At 46.7% G+C, this 16,472-nt stretch overlaps 1 protein-coding gene across 4 annotated transcripts in view; it reads right to left on the reverse strand.

Moving 5' to 3' along the window:
* Runx2 (RUNX family transcription factor 2) overlaps window positions 1–16,472 on the reverse strand; it is a 178,376-nt gene that overhangs the window by 108,556 nt on the left and 53,348 nt on the right. For 3 of the 4 annotated variants that reach the window (XM_070023621.1, XM_070023619.1, XM_070023620.1), the window contains exons 3-4: window positions 9,787–10,133; window positions 1,085–1,241 (exon numbers count right to left, since the gene is read on the reverse strand). In XM_070023621.1, the coding sequence (XP_069879722.1) occupies window positions 1,085–1,241; window positions 9,787–10,133 (504 nt within the window). Of the gene's footprint in view, window positions 1–1,084; window positions 1,242–9,786; window positions 10,150–16,472 lie in introns of those variants that run through there. The other variant, XM_070023622.1, reaches the window with a different exon arrangement.

Here is a 16,472-nt window from a genome sequence, read left to right on the forward strand (position 1 = left end):
TTCTTAAGTTAAAAAGTACAGCTTCTTGGCCCTGTTCCTAGAAAGTAAACTAACTCTACTCATCGGAAACAGCCTTGCTTGAATTTCCCTTATCAAGTTTTTATAATGGTAATAATTTGACATCTGATCCAGACTAGAGAGCAATTATTAGACCTGGTTTAAAAAACTGGTGCTCCTCATTTGCTAGCAGTGAATCCATACACTTTATAATTCCACCTCTTCTTATTGAAATACTTAAAATGGAAATATTAGATTCAATAAAACTGAACATAATACTTCTAATAGGTGAATGACCAGTAAAAGTCTCTCTCTGCAGAAAAAGTAAATAAAAAGCAAAATATTGGCCTCCGTAGAGACTTCTCTTTTAAGAGCTACCCCATTTACAAAACAATTGAGAAAAACCCCAAAGGGATTGTTTCCTGTTTTATGGTTCTTTTATGGATCCTTAATCATTGTATATACATTCAGATTGGTAGAAATATTTAAATAGTATAGAACCATTGGAGTCCTGATAGTTCATTTAGCTAGGCAATTTTACATAGTCACTAAGTGACTAATCCATTAGTCACTTACTCAAATGAAAAGGCTTCTGTGGGAAAAAAAAAGGACAGGATTTTAATAGATTCTTATTATAAGAATATAAACAAAATAATACAAATGGGATAATAAGCAAAGGGCCTTATGCTACCTGCCCTTGTTTCAACTTAAGACCAAAATTAATATTACCAAGATGTCCACACATTATATCCATTTTGCTTTCCCTTTTACCACTCAAGTTGCTCAATAATGTGACTCCCTTTAATTCCTATCCTGACCCCTTTCCCTTATAGGCTTTCAACCAGTGCAATGAGGAGTTGGCTTTTCTAAAAACAATGAATTTTCATATCACAAAACAAATGAAAAACGACCATGCACTCAGGGAAAATACTCCATCATGTCTGGATGTATTTAAGTAAAACCTCCTAATAACCAAGTCAGAAAAAAAAAGGTGCTGATCTGTACACAGACTAGCCCACATTTCACCAGGGGGTCCGAAGGTGTTCAGTCCATTATCAGAATTTTTTTTTTAAAAGCAGAGACTTACCTCGTCCGCTCCGGCCCACAAATCTCAGGTCGTTGAACCTTGCTACTTGGTTTTTCATAACAGCAGAGGCATTTCGGAGCTCAGCAGAATAATTTTCATCGTTACCCGCCATGACAGTAACCACAGTTCCATCTGGTACCTCTCCGAGGGCTACCACCTACATAAAACAGGAAACACAGCAGCAATAATGGCACCTCAGAAAAGCTTAAAAGCTGAGAATCTGTTTTCATTGTAAATAATCTATCTTATCAGGACTCAGGGCTCTGGTCCAGTAATAGCCAACAGAAATGAAGCATCTGTGTTTGATGCCACTTCAAACATACCAATGGCTCAGGGTCCACCCATCTCAAAGGCAGGCAGAATTTCCTTTATTTGTTCTTGGACTCTTCACAGAATGTATGTACGTTTTTATTAAATTCCCATGTTAGCCTGTTCACAGATACTAGGCCTCAGAGAGAAGGCTGATATCCCATCTGCAGATTGCATCACTCGTAGGAAGGCATCTGCTCCTGTCTACAGCCTGAAGAGCCCTGAGGTGTGGTCTTATCTTGATCCCAAGCTAAGGAGTGGAAAATCTGACTTGTTCCATGAGAGAAGATTTCAGAAGCAACCTTTGAGTCCCTGACTACACGAAGCTCTAGGTCTTAGAGTAGTGGAGTCTACATGCTTCCCCTTCCATTGAGCTAATGTTCAGCATTTAATGACACTAAGAATACTTACTAGATGCCCACTCTGCTGTGGGAGCCAATGGAATATTCAAAGCTACCAAAACCCTAAAGTTTAGGTATAAAATAGACATATATATGTGTCAATTTTATATATATAATGTATTTATATATACATCAGAATGAAAACAAACATGATGAATAAATAGCACAAACAGGATATAGATAGATTGACAGATAGATAGATAGATAGATAGATAGATAGATAGATATCCCTTAAGCATGCTTCTGTCATATTCCACCTGCCATCTGGGAATGACACATTTGTATCCTTCATCCTCAACAATTAATCTGAAACAGATTAACTTAGTCAAGTAGAGATCTAAAATCATCTGTCTTGAAGCTAACAAGTATTTGTTTTGCTTAGGAGGTCACACTTCATCCAGGGTGAGCTAATTTGTAAATGTGTGTCTCTGATTAACAGTGGAGGCAGGTAAGGGAATCTGCCAGTGTAGATTCTTTACTGACTTATATAAAACCTTTTATTTCATTAATTTTTTGTCTGTCATGGGGTTTGAACTTGGGGCCTTGGTGCTCTCTTTGGAGCTTTTTTGCTCCAGGCTAGCACTCCACCACTCAACCACAGCTCTCCTGGTTTTCAGGTGGTTCACTGGAGATGAGTCTTGGGGACTTTCCACCCGGGCTTGCTTCCAACTGCAATTCTCAGATCTCAGCCTCCCAAGTAGCTAGTATTACAAGTGTGAGACATCGGCACCAGTAAACTTTTCATTCTTAATCCACTACTAAAAGCCTACCCTACCCCTCAGCAACAGTGCTTCCTTTTAGTTAACTTCCATTATTTCTCTTCTGCATTCAGCAAGCAGGCAGTGGGCTCAGCCACAGTAACCCATTACTCTCTGACAAAGACACTTCTGCACACTTGTCTACCTAGCAAACTTCCCACTTATCTCTCTCTCTACTTCTTGAGTTATACTCCCCTTTGTCAAGATTTCCACACACACACACACAAAAAAACCTAAGCATATCATTCTACAGCCCCAGTATGCTTGGTGGATACCTCCCTAAAGCAGACTCCTTATGATATAATAAAATCCCTCAAACTATCTTGTAGGACTGGCTTCTTCCCTATCCCAAGGCCCCATATCGAACCAAGCCAAACACACAAAAGGTGGTCGGTATTTATACCACTCTGACTTCTATTTATTATTTCCTCTTGCTTCTCTGTTCCATTCCTTCCATTCAGCATCTTGTCATTCCACTCAAGGTCACAAAGCCCTTCTTAAACCATAAGACCCACTTACCCAGCATCCCACTGGTTCATGACCTTATTTCACTGTAGAAATACTAATGATTATCAACTGCTTTTAACCATACTGAAAAGCAACCTAAAGCTGAGAAACTCACTCAGATTATATTAGTTTAGAAATGATATAAACTTCATAAAGAAAGGGCCTTCATTTCATCTGTCTTGTTTGACATTTTATGCCAGCTCCCCAAACCTCAAACAGTGCCGCATTTGATAAATACTGTTACATAAGTAAATACCAAAGCTCCATGAAGAACAAACTTCCACAGCTACCAGTTAAAACAGAGAAAGTGAGAGAGAGAGAGAGAGAGAGAGAGAGAGAGAGAGAGACAGAGACAGAGACAGAGAGAGACAGAGAGAGACAGAGAGAGACAGAGAGAGACAGAGAGAGACAGAGAGAGAGACAGAGAGAGAGCTTAAGGCTGAGTCAGCATCCCCCACCAAAAGCAATGTGCTATTCAGAGACTTGTTATGTGCAGCTCCCAGACTAATTCTCAGATAAGCTTTTCCACCTCAAGAGGACCAGATAATTGTGATGATGACACTTTGCCTAGAGTCCTATAGTTATTTTCTGAGAAGTCTCCCAGGTCAAGAGCAAATCCCTTGAGAACAAGACTTCCTCCCAGTATACTTGATCTACTACCTCAAGAGCCTATGGATACAGCTAATGCTGCGTTCCCCGGGGAGATGACGCACTCTGTAAATTCACTATGCTAGAAATGGGCACAATTGAAAATAGCAAAATCATGAACTATGTCTGCCAGGACTTTCCTGAAGGTTAAGATATTTTGTGCACTCAATATATTGTGTTTTAACACCTGCAGAGTAGCTTCTGGGTCAAAGTGAATCTTTAATATACGTCAGAAGGAAAAGCTGTAGTATTTAGAAGCAAATGAATGAGCTAAAAAAATTAGGATATTCTGTTTTCTTCCTACCTTTGCTATATATCTACTCTGACTTTACACAAGAAACTTCATCTCTGGGGAACTACAAACTTTTCAGATAAATTGGAAGTATTTTCAAGTGTGTAAAATGTAGAAGATACTACCTTGTCTGTAAGACAAGGAGAATAACACAGCGTTTGGTTCCAAGTCTGCAGTCTGCAAAACCCAAGATTTCAAGCACCCTTAAGGGTTCAATTGAATATGTGATTCTTCATTTCATATCCTGAGATGTTCTTGATTGTTGGTGAGAGTTACAGAATGACTGCTGCTGAGTTCCACTCTAGTCAGGCTAAATCTCAGAAAAGAAATAAAGGAATCTACCTCAATGTAAAACTCAAGAGCTGTGAGACATTATTATTTTACTGCATATTTTTAAGAAATGGATTTTTTAGAAGGAAAATTGATTCAATATGGGAAAATATGAAAGAAAAGATTCCCAGGAGTGAAATACATAAATCCACTTTGTTTTGCTGAAGCAGCATAATAAATGACCATATTAAATATTTGGTATGTTTTACATATTTAACTTTAATAAAATAAATAGACAATACAAGTTGTGTGAGTCTTCTAAGAGGTTAAGAAACTGGTCTGGAAAAATAATGCTAATACAATATAGTGACAACCTTTCCTTTTATGACTGAAATCTAGCTTAATGGCTATTCGCTCTACTGAAATCAGACTTCCCAATGTTTTTCTGAGGGAGGAATAGCATAAGTGTGTGTTGTGGGTGGAGGAGGCAGTGTTATATTTGATTTTATATCAATCAGAAATATAATTACACATTTGAGAATCTTTTAAAGTAGATATCTGAACCTAAAGAAATTTCCCTTGGAAAGTCTCGATTGTGTTTATCTAAAAGAAAACCAAAAGAATCAAGAAATTCTTTTGCACATTTCATCTGTACCAAACCCAAGCAATGGAAAAACATTCTAAGGAGGAGAGAGCAGTCAAAAATTACCTTGTAACTGGTGAGGCATAAATACAAATTAAAAATGTTTTCCATGTTACCCACCAAGACTAAGTACTCTCGGCAAGGAATAATCTGTGATGAAACCTTAACAGTTCCATTTTTCGGTGTTCTTAAAATATAAAACCAACAAATTCAAGAAAATCATAGGCAAAGAAGAAGTAATTTTCTGTTCTGACATTCCAGAATTGAGAACGAAGGTCCTTTATTTAGCACATCTCACTGTAGCTAGCATTTCAATCACATATGGCACTTGTACAGAATGAAGGAAAAGAATATTTAACGCTAGCAAATGCTACCAAACTTCTGTCTGAGAACCAGCATGACTAAAAATGGAATCATTCTGAAAGAGGAGCAATGGATAAATAACTCTGACCCTTAAAATTGCCTCGGTCTAGTATATTAGAAATTATATCTACCTAAAGTATTTCCCTGGGTAATTTTGCCTTGGCTCCACTAATCAATTTATCTGATAGGCCAGCATTATACTGGCACATTGTAATGTCAATAAAATTTAAGTGTAATTATTTTTTCAAGATAGAAACTAATCAAATCTTTCTTTTAATAAAGAGCTGAGCCGGTCATTGCAAAAGGCGAGAAAAAAAATGAATTCTCTTTAAGTAAACTACCAAAAAGCTTCAACAAATATTGCAGTTCATTTTTAGAGTTGAAGCCATACTTCAGGAAAAGCCAATCAAATTCTAAAGAAGAAAATGAATACACGGTATTATTTGGAAAAAAATTAGCAATAAGTATTCTGGAATGTTAAAAGGATACAAACAGTAATTCTGAAGCGGAAAAAGTAATAAGAGCTATCTATAAGATTTTTCTCAAATGTAATTTTTCAAAAATCTTGAGAAATATTTTCCACCTAAAATTATTTGTTCTAACTTTCACCAGAAAGTTTTATATGTTCAACCCTAAATATTTAAGCTTTATTGCACTTAGAAGCATAACACAAAAATATGTCTGTCTTCACACAACCTGAAATCTACTAAGATTTACGTAATTTTGCATAGCAGTCTGTATTGGGCTTACTAAGAATCTGACAGGCTTATTAATATTGTCCCTTATTTAGGAATAATTAGGTTAGAAAATTACAAACTTAAAATCTGGTCATTAAATACTTAGGGAAAATTTAACACTAGTGTCAAGTATTTATAAATTATATACTTGCTTTTGAAGACAGAAAATGGCTAATGATGTCCAAAAAAATTATTTTCAAATAGAAATTGCTCTGTCATGTCGAAACTCTTTTGTCATACTGGAAGGTATTACTGAAGATACAAAATTAACTATGAGTACTAGATCATATAAGTAAAATAAGTTTTCCTTCTTTGACCCTGACAGAAAAACATATGATACTAGTAAATATACATAGTCTAGTGTTCTCCAACTTAAAACAGTGCCACAGGCTTGTACTACTTTTAGTTTAAAATATACATCTGGACTTAAAATTTCTTCATTGTGTGTTTCAGCCTGAAGCTATTTAAAGCAACTTCATTACTAACCCTGAGCACCAGGGGTCTTAGCAGAGATGGTGACAGACCACTAACTTAAAGGGTGCTACTGGAGTCAGGATTGACATGCTCTTCCCACTCTGCCTGATATCAAAACTAATGAGCTGAATTTGCAAAGTGCCTCTCTGTCACTCCAATGATCTGGGATAGAAAGGGCCTAGGATCTTCTAATAGTATGCCTTGACTATTTTAAGCTTTCAGTGAGATACACCTGAAAGAAATGTTAAAAATATGTATGTCCATTTCCTTGACACCTGGGGGGAACTGGCCATTTCAAAACTACAGAACTTTTGTTAAGAATACAAAAACAACTTTAGATAAAGTATACCAACAGTTGGGGTATTTTTTTATTTTTACATATCAGGCATAAATGAATTAAGTATTGTTATATAAACCCCAAACAAGATTAAGAATAATACCAAGTCAATCCTTACTTCTTAATGTAGCCAGTGTATCACTGGCTATATAATGTTGAAGCACCATTTTAAATGATCATATCAAACAGTCTTTCTGAATTCATTTCTGATTGTCTGTAGTGCCAAACTCAGTGTCACAGACATAAAATATGGGTTCAATAAATCTTGCATTGATTTGAATGCCAGACTTTTCAACAATTAAGTTCTTCACATGCAAGTTTTTAAATACATTTACCTATCTGCTATCTACCTAACAGCATCCTAATGTATTTTTACATAGCTATGAATGTGATAGCCAAGTTGCTGTCACCATGCTTAAAATGGAGACTTCATATTATTTCTTCACTGCAGATGTAACTGATTATGAACAAGACTCTAAGAAGTCTACTACTCTCATACTTTCATTCCAAAGGCTGAGATTTTTTAAGGTTGGTTTTATGTCAAGCACATGAAAAATGATATTAAAAATTGCAGTCAAAATCTGACTGTCCAAATGTCTATACTCGTTTTGAAACAAAGAGTTTGAATGTATCTCCACTCTTGACCCAATTTTTGAATTCCAGTAAACACAGACATGGCTACTGGAAAGCACTGAGACTCAGCTTTTAGGCTAACTCCATTATTCAATATCAATTAAAATGTCCAACTTAATATGACCTTATATTATCTATGACCTGTTTGATTAAAAAGTACGATTAATAGCAAAGAAAAAGAAACTTTTAAAATAGTTTTTCTTTAAGGATAGTAGTGAGAAAGCCCAGATAGTAATCAAACTATCTGGGGTGGGGGGGGGAGAAAAAAAAAACTCACGCTAAATAGCATTCCATCTCTATACCAACACCATCAATGCCATTCAGAATACTTGTCCTCCAAACCAATTCAGCATCATAAACGTGAGAGAAGTTCAAGACAGTTACATTCTAAACCAGCATGTACTCCACACGCCTAAGTGACATCTATAAAAAGCTAAGCATTCATCCTCCTGCTTTCACATGCCTTGATTGTGGACCTGTATAGTGAAAATAACTCCTTATTTGTGGTTTTGCTGTTTGTGTTCGGGTTTGGGGGACTTTTTGTTTGGTTGGTTTGGGGAGGCTTTGAGGACGGGTGTGGAAATAAATGTCCACTTTCACATTAGGCCCATGGGAAAATTCTGGGCCCTGGGATGGATGGATGGATGGATGGATGAAATGTTATAAAAGATAGTTCTTAGATGGAAATTTAATTTTCTACAATTCTCATAGACCTGCATCTTTTCACATTTCAAGGAAAACATTAACCTACAAAATGTGACAGTTGAAAAGACAGAGAATTAAAAAAAAAAAAAAAAAAAAAAGACCACTGGATCCAACTGCAAAATGAAACTTGCCCCAGAAAGCAACCTCCCCTTTCCATAACAGTCCTTTCTGATTCCTGTCCGGAGATAAGACCTCGGGAAACAACCGGCTCCAATGGACCTGGGCTCGCTTGCCTTCCACTCCACCCACCCACACAAGCCGATTCGGAATTGGCACATGGGGTGAGGAGGGGCGGGGGTCAGCACACTGGAGATCGCGGGGACCTGCAGGAGCTGGGCCCTGGGATCCCCCATGGAGGGACAGCCTAGACCCTCTGTCCTCTAATCCCCCCTCTCTGGAGGCCTTGCCTACCTACCGGGTTCTCCAGCCCACCCCCCTCCGCCTCCCCGGCCCACCTACTGCAGCTCAAGGGCCTGCCCAGGGCGCCTGACGGGGCCCATCCTCCCCGGCATCCCTCACGTCGGGGCCTCGGGGGGCACCGGCTCCCCTCACCCCCGTGCGCGCTCACCCTCCTCCCCGGGCCCCCCGCGCGTCTCCTCCGAGCGGGGACCCCGTGACGAGAGCCAGAAGTGGAGGACCCCTACCCCCAACCTGCCAGCGGCCACCTGCGCCTCCCACAGCCGCCACCGCCCGAAAACTAACGGACCCCGCGGGCCGCAGAGGCTGCGTGGGGCGGGCGCACGGCAGGCGCTCGGAGGCCCGGCTCCCGCCGCCTCCCCGCGGGCGCCCGGCCGGAGCGGCCGCCGCCGCCTTCCCCGCGCGGGGCGCCCCGCAATAAAGCCAGTCCGCCAAAGCGCCCCTCTTTCCGCCGGGGTCCCCACGTTTTCCCTCACCCCTCACCTTTCCTAGGCGGGGCGAAGCGGACAGCCCGCTCCCGGGGTCCTCCGCCTCCGCTGGGGGGTCCAGTGCCGGGGACCCCAGATCTGCTCCGCCCCGGGGCGACGGAGACCCCCGCGGCCCCGCCTTCCCCGGTAACGGACTGGGCGCGGGCGCTGAGCGCCCGGTGCCATCCCCGCCCGTCCGGACTCGCTCACCGCGCCGGCCGGGGCTCCTCCAGCCGCCCTCCAACGCCCGCCGGAGCTCGGGAGGGGGCCTGGGGCGGGATGGGTGAGGGGATAGGGGAGACAGACGCGGAAACCGGCCCGGGGGTCACCAGACTGGGAGGGAAGCGCGGGGCTCTCCCAGCATCCCGGAGAGGGGGGCGGTGCGGTGCGGGCCGGGCGCCCCGCCGGGGAGGCGGGCGAGGAGCGCAGGCCGGAGCTCGGGGGTCCTGGCCCTGGGGCGGGGTGGGGGAGACGGGGAGGTGCCGGGTGGCGTCCGGGCGCCTGGGCAGGGGGACCCGGCCGGGGGACTGAGCCCCAACCCCGGACCCGAGGAGGGACGAGCGGGGAGGGGGCCGTGGGCTGCGGCTTCGCGCAGGTGGGCGAGGGGCTGGCGCGGGGGGGGGGGGGGACGGCCCCCTTGCAGCACAGCCCCGGGCACCGCGGAGGAGCCGCAGCCCCGGGGCCGGCTGGGACGGGCACTGCGGCCGGCCGGCGGGGGGTGGGGGGGCCGCGGCCTCTTACCTTGAAGGCCACGGGCAGGGTCTTGTTGCAGCGCCAGTGCGAGGGCAGCACGGAGCACAGGAAATTGGGGCTGTCGGTGCGGACGAGCTCGGCCGGGTGGTCGGCGATGATCTCTACCATGGTGCGGTTGTCGTGCGGCGGCCGTAACCGAGGCACCGCGGCCGCCGCCGCCGCCGCCGCCGCCGCCGCCGCCGCCGCCTCCTGCTGCTGCTGTTGCTGCTGCTGCTGCTGCTGTTGCTGCTGTTGCTGCTGCTGCTGCTGCGCGGCCACCACCGGGCTCACGTCGCTCATCTTGCCGGGCTGCAGGCTGCTGGAGGGGGGGCTGAAGCGCCGGCTGGTGCTCGGATCTACGGGAATACGCATCACAACAGCCACAAGTTAGCGCGGCGGCCGGGGGAGGGGGCGGGTGGAGATGGGGGGCGAGGAGGAGGAAGCGGAGGGGGTGGAGGCGAGCCGGGGGGACGGGGATGGAGGTGACGGGGCCGCCGAGGTGAGAAATCAAGTTCAGCGCCGCCGACTGCCGGGCGGGCGGAGTCTGGCGGGGCCCGGCGGCGGCGGCGGCGGCGGCGGCTACGCGGGGCGTCTGGGGTGGGCGCGTGGCGGGACCGGTCCCCGAGGCGCGGGGGTCAGCGGAGCCTTCGGAACAGGCGGGTGGCGGCGGCGGCGGCCCGGGGCGCGGCGGGGCGGGGGAGGACGTGAGTTCGCGGCCCGCCGCGGGGTCCCCGGGGGGCGCGGCGTCCCGGGCGCGCGGGCGCCCCCTCCCAGTTCCAGTCTGGCGGCGGTGGAGCCCGGCGGCTTCGGCAGGGCAGCCCGGCGGGCAGTGCAGCCCTCCGGCGGCCCGCGCGCGATGCCCGGCCTCGGCCTCCGCCGCGCGGCGCGCTCCGCCGGCCGCGCCGCCTCCTGCGCGGAGGCCGCCGCTCCCTCCCCCGCCTCCGCGCGCCGGCGGCGGGCTCAGAGTCCTCGGGCGGCGGCGGCGGCGGCCAGTCCGGCTCCCGGCGCCGCTCCTTCCTCTCCCTTCTCCTCCTCCTCCTCCGCGCGGCCCCGCGCGCCGCAGCCCCTCCTCCCCGGCGCGCTTCGCGGGGTTCAGGTGCCCGGAGGTAAGTCGCGGGGCAGCGGATCCCGAGCGGCGAATCGTAGCCGCTGCCGCCGCCCGCCGGCCGGGAAGAGCAGCCCGCGAGCGCCGCGCCGGCCTCCGCTCTCCCGAAGCCCGGGCAGGCGGCCCCAGTCCGGCGGATCGCGTCCTTTCTCTTTGCTTTTTGCCCCCCCCCCCCGGACGGGGAACCCTCTCCGAGTCCGACGGGGCGGGAGCTGAGATGCCCGAGAGCCGACCGGCCGAGCTGACTGACGGTCGTGCCTTTTCGCTGTAATTTCAGGAGAGGAGGGAAGGAAAATTCTCGAGTGTCTGGTGCTGACTTCTCAGCCCTGTTCACCCTCCCCCACCCCTCCCCACCCCTCCCCTGCCGCTGGAGGCGGGGGGGGGGGGGGGATCCTGCCGGATTCGGGTGTTTCCTGCCTTAGGTGACACCAAAAACTGGGGAATGGGGGCTTGTCAAAATAGAGATGTTCTAGGAAGCCCAGTGGATGACGGCCGGGCCCTTTCGGGGGTGCGCTTTCTTAGGCATCCATTCCTTCATTCCTAGAGGACCAGGATGAGGGGTTTTGTGTTTTTTTCTTTCAAAATTGGGGAAACTGACAGCTTGGTCATTCACATGAGTGGCAAAGCCCTGCCGGGGGGCGAGGGCGGCTTCTCCCCGGTGCTCCGCGCGCTCATTAGTCTGCGCGGCCGGGCATCCCCGACCCGATCCGGCGTCTTCGCGTTCGTCCTCGCTGTTCTCGGAACGTGAAAAGTAAAAAGAGATGCAAAATGCTTCCATGGCTCCTTATTTGTGTACGTATCACCCAGTGTGGGTTTAAAAAGCGACTTTGGATCCCCCAAAACCTTGTGGTCAAGAGGATGAAGGAAGGCGGAGGGGGGAAAAGTGGCTTTTTTTTTTTTAAGCCTAAAATGTGGTTTTTGGAGGCTGGGATTCCTCGTGATTAGGTTTCTGTGGTTTACAGAGCAAGACGCTGGCGAAGGCGACCCTTGCACCGTAGGGAGTGAGCAGCACGTGCCCGCCCCCCCCAGCCTCAAACTCCGAGCCTCCAAAACACATCAGACACCCTGAGACACCCACAGAGGCAGGGAAAGCCCCGCAGGCCGTGGCACCCCCAGAATAAAAGGCGGCACCCCCTTGCCTCTTGAAGCAAACCGTTTCACCCTTACCGAGCCTGAAAACATCATGTCTGCAAAAAAACATTTACCAAACACCATAAAAGCCAGCCATGTGCCGCGCCTCGCGGGGTAGCTGGGAAGCGAGGGTGTGAAGGAAGTGTGCCATCGGTAGCAAGGTGGTTAGATCCCCACCGGGTGCCCATCTTAAACCGCTGCGCGCGCATCTCCATCAACTGGATGGGGTTGGTGGGCTTGATCCTCGGTCGCACCCCGCGTCTGGAAGCCACCCGCCCCTCCCGCTCCGCTCGAGGAGCACCAAGCAGGGGCCTTCTGGTCCCTGGAGGACCCTGGACTCCATTGCAGCACTTCAGAGGACCGTGCTTTGAGGGGTAGAAGGGGGGAATCCTGGATTGCCCGCCCAAGGGGGGTTCCCCGCCCCCGGGGCAGGTCGAGGGGAAAGCCAGGCATCTCTTCCCACGGGATGTGGAGTGTGGATGGGGTGGGCAGATCTCACTCTGTCCTTCCTCTCTGGGCTTTTATGTATATTCTTCTCTTCCTCCACGCCAGTCTACAGCTCAGGCGTCCCACTTTCCTATTCCCATTTTTCCTCCTGCCTTCCCCGCCGATTCCCCCCACCCACCCCACTCGCAGACCTAGGCCTCCCATCCGCTGGCCTTCCTGGGGCCAGCTGCCAGAGTCCGCTCCACCTGCTGGCACCCCCTCCCCAACCTCTGCCTTCCACCTGGTGTCCCCCACCCCTCGGCTCTGCATGCCAAGATGGGGGCGCTAACCCTCACTTCTCCCTGCGGGGCTCGGCGAGGTGGTGAGCTGGCTCCGGAGGGTGTGACTTTTAATGATGGGCTTCAGTCACAGGGGAGAGCTCTAACCCTGGGTACGGCCAGCCTCCCACAGCTCGCACGCGCAGGGGAGGGGGGGGGCTGCCTATCCCTTACCCTACCTTACACACCCACTCACATCCACGCACACGCAGGACGCACAACTCACACGCATGGCTTTTTTTGTCCCCCTTTCCCTCGCTGGGGGAGGGGGGCTGCAGGGGAGGGGAGGAGCTCCAGGAAATAGATTCTTCCTGTGGTCAGAAGGAGATAGCAATGCCTTGGTGGGTGGTATCCCACCTTCTCCATGGCTTGCCCCACGCCAGGAAGTTCACAGAATCAAGGAACTCCCAGAAATTTGATGACGTTTAGAAACAGTCCATATTTCAAATCTGGGCTCTCAGAGGGGCGCGCGCGGGGTGTGGGGGGGGGAGGGAGGGAGGGAGGGAGATTATTTTAAGGCCCTTCCTTTGAATCTAAGAACTCATCTTGGGAACCTCTCTGTCTCCATTCCTGTCTTGTCTTTGCTTTGCTTTGCTTAGTGAATAGTGAACGCTGCAGGCTTTCAAAGCTTGGAGATTTTAAGGGCAATTGAATCAATGGTGAGATTATTTATTTTAATTAATCACATCCAGTAATTTAGCTTTATAGCTTTCCTGGGCATCCTCCCTCCATTAAACATTTCAGTGGAACTAATATAAGCAGCTCTTGGAAGTCACTAGTCTTGAATCTCTTAAAATATCCTACAGTTATTTATAATGTGGAAATGAAATTTTCCACCAAATACCCTAACAACGGTTCAGGTATCTGGCACAGCAGGGTTTCAGTCTCCTTTCAAAAATAACCTCTTGCCCAGCATTCACACTTTGGACTGGAACTGACTGAGCCTGGAACTGATGGTGTCTTGGCTCTAAGCATTCTCCTTAAAGAAGAAAACCTTTTTACAGACCCTTCAGCCAACGTCCCATGGTAATAATAGGGGCACAGGAAAGTCATGAGCTTCCACATATGTGGATGTGATGCTGCAGTATGCCTGAGCGCTTTTTTGCCTTTTCTTTTTTAATGCATCAAAAGGTGCACAACAAATCACCCACTAGATTCCCCTCCTCTCACTTGCATGTTAACTGCATTAAAAAGAACATATTTGTTTAATTTTCAGAAAACATCACTGTTCTGGGAAATACAAGCATAATAATTTCCCCTTCCATGTTCTTTTACTATAACTTTTAACATAACTGTTTGGTGACAACTCCTTGCAATTCTGACTTTCCGGAGAATAAAAATGTCTGGAAAAGAACTTGGGCTTCTTTCATTCAGGTTTCCAGTTCTAAATCCTACACACTACACACACACACACACACACACACACACACACACACACACACACACACACATTTCTAAATCCTACACACTACACACACACACACACACACACACATTTCTTGATGAAACATAGAAAAGTCCCGGTAAAATCATAGCTCATATAGGACAACCAATGGAGAATTTTGAACATACTGAGGGATCTCTAAAGCTTTGGATGGGTAACATGAGGAGAAACACCTTTGGAAAGTTTTCCTTTGGTCTTTGATTGAGTGAAGCTTAATGGCTGACAAAATCACATTTCCACCAGGAGTTGTCATACTATGGTCCATGGGCTAAAGCTGCCTTAATGACTATTTTTATACAGACCACACGTTAAGAGTGATTTTGACATTTCATAATATTTAAAAAAATAAAACCTAATGTCCATGATACATAAAAATGATATTAAATACAAATTTAGGGGACTACAAATGTTCAGGTACTATGTGTTGTGAGAAAAACCTAAAATATTTACTCTAGTTTTATAGAAATTTGCCAACTTTTACCCTAACGAAAAGAGTCATGAAATTAATGGAAAAAAAACAATAGAAAGGAGTAGTTGATAAGAAAGATACTAGAATGGCATGCGCCTGAAATATTGATTAGGTTTCTAAAAGTGAAAAATGGCCAAGCACTTGTGGCTCACACCTACAATCTCAGCAACTCAGAAGGTTTAGATCAAAGTTTTAAGCCAGTCCAGACAGAAGACTCTGAGAGATGGTTACCTCCAATTAACCAGCAAGAAGTTGGAAGTGGAAGTTTAGCTCAAGTGGAAGAGAACTAGTTGTGAGAGAGAAAGCCCAGCTCAAGCAAGAGCTGTGAGCCTTGAGTTCAAGCCCCAGGACTGGCACCAAAAAACAAAAAAAGAAAAACCACACATCATTTGATTTCATTATCTCTCTCTGTCTCTCTGTCTGTCTCTCTCCCATATACATTCTGTGTGTGATGGTACTGGGGCTTAAATTGGGCACTGTCCCTTAGCTTTTTTGGTTAAGGCTGGCATTCTACCACTTGAGCCACACCCCTTACTTCCTGACTTATTTTCTGTATGAAATAGTAATTCAGTAGACAAATTTTTCCCTTAATAATTCTGGATGTGCCAGAATATTTTCATGAGCTCCTTAAGGATATATTATAGCAGGGCACCAATGACAGCGGGATTGAGATCATAGTTCAAGGCCAGTCTGGACAGAAAAATGCATGGAACTTCTCCGCCAAGAACAGGATGCAGTGTTGCACTTATCTTACCTTGGCCTAAAATATGGTGACCCAAGTAATTGCTTGGGCAGGAAGCAAGACTCCATAATCAGAAAAGGTGAGTGGGGCTGGAGGTGTGGCTCAAGGCTTTGACTTCAAATCCCAAAAAGAAAAGAATAATGGTCTAACTTACCTCTTCTACTGCCCTTACTTAAAACACAGTGGGTGCATGCTAACCCCATAAATGAAGAAAGGTAGAAGAAACTCTCATGTCATCTGACCAGGAAAGTAGATGTAAAGCTATAATAGGCTTCTCCTGTCTCTTTTTACACATGATTACATGAGAAAAACAAATGAGCTTACCAAGAATTTTCTGTGTACACTTTTAAGACAGTTAGCTTAATAACTTAATGATCCTAAGGTTTCCTGACAGTGTTTTACATCTTGTTTCTTTTTCTATAGTTAAATACTGTCTGATTTGTTTTAAGCTCAGTTTTTGTCCCGTTTCGTCAGTGGACCCATAATAATTTGCATGGCTGTAAGGAGAGATGAAATGTTTGTAGGGAAGGCCTTAGCATCATAAACCTTGCCTTGTTGTTCTTGTTAACATTCCCACGGGCCATTTTCAGGCACTTACAGCAGATCAATGTTGTCCTAAATAGGGCAGCACTTGCCATATGAGCTTTCTGAACCACCTTTATGGAGTGCTTAGGTGATTGTTCCTCAGGAGTACCAACTTAACAATGATATCCTAGTTTCCTGAAGAGACCAATATAACTTCTGAAAAGCATCTGATGCTGTTTCTCAGAGGATAGAGCAATAAAACTCAGTCTACTGGTGTTTTGCTGCTGGCAATTGGCTATGGAAGTAGGATCTGTGATCTATGAGCAGAGGTAGAATGTTCTATATAAAAGTTTATATAGAGGCCTCTGATGAAACACCTAAGAACACCCTAAAACTTAAGATTTCCTGTAGCAAGACCATCCTTCTTTGTCAAATTGCTTTCCTACTACTTTCAAGAAGGTGCCATCCAATTCTAATTCCATTGCTCAAGATTCTAAGATTTGACTGCAGTCTTT

The sequence above is a fragment of the Dipodomys merriami genome, unplaced genomic scaffold (genome assembly GCF_024711535.1).
Source record: "Dipodomys merriami isolate MVZ:Mamm:240054 unplaced genomic scaffold, mDipMer1.0.p SCAF_16, whole genome shotgun sequence".
Classification (NCBI taxonomy): domain Eukaryota; kingdom Metazoa; phylum Chordata; class Mammalia; order Rodentia; family Heteromyidae; genus Dipodomys; species Dipodomys merriami.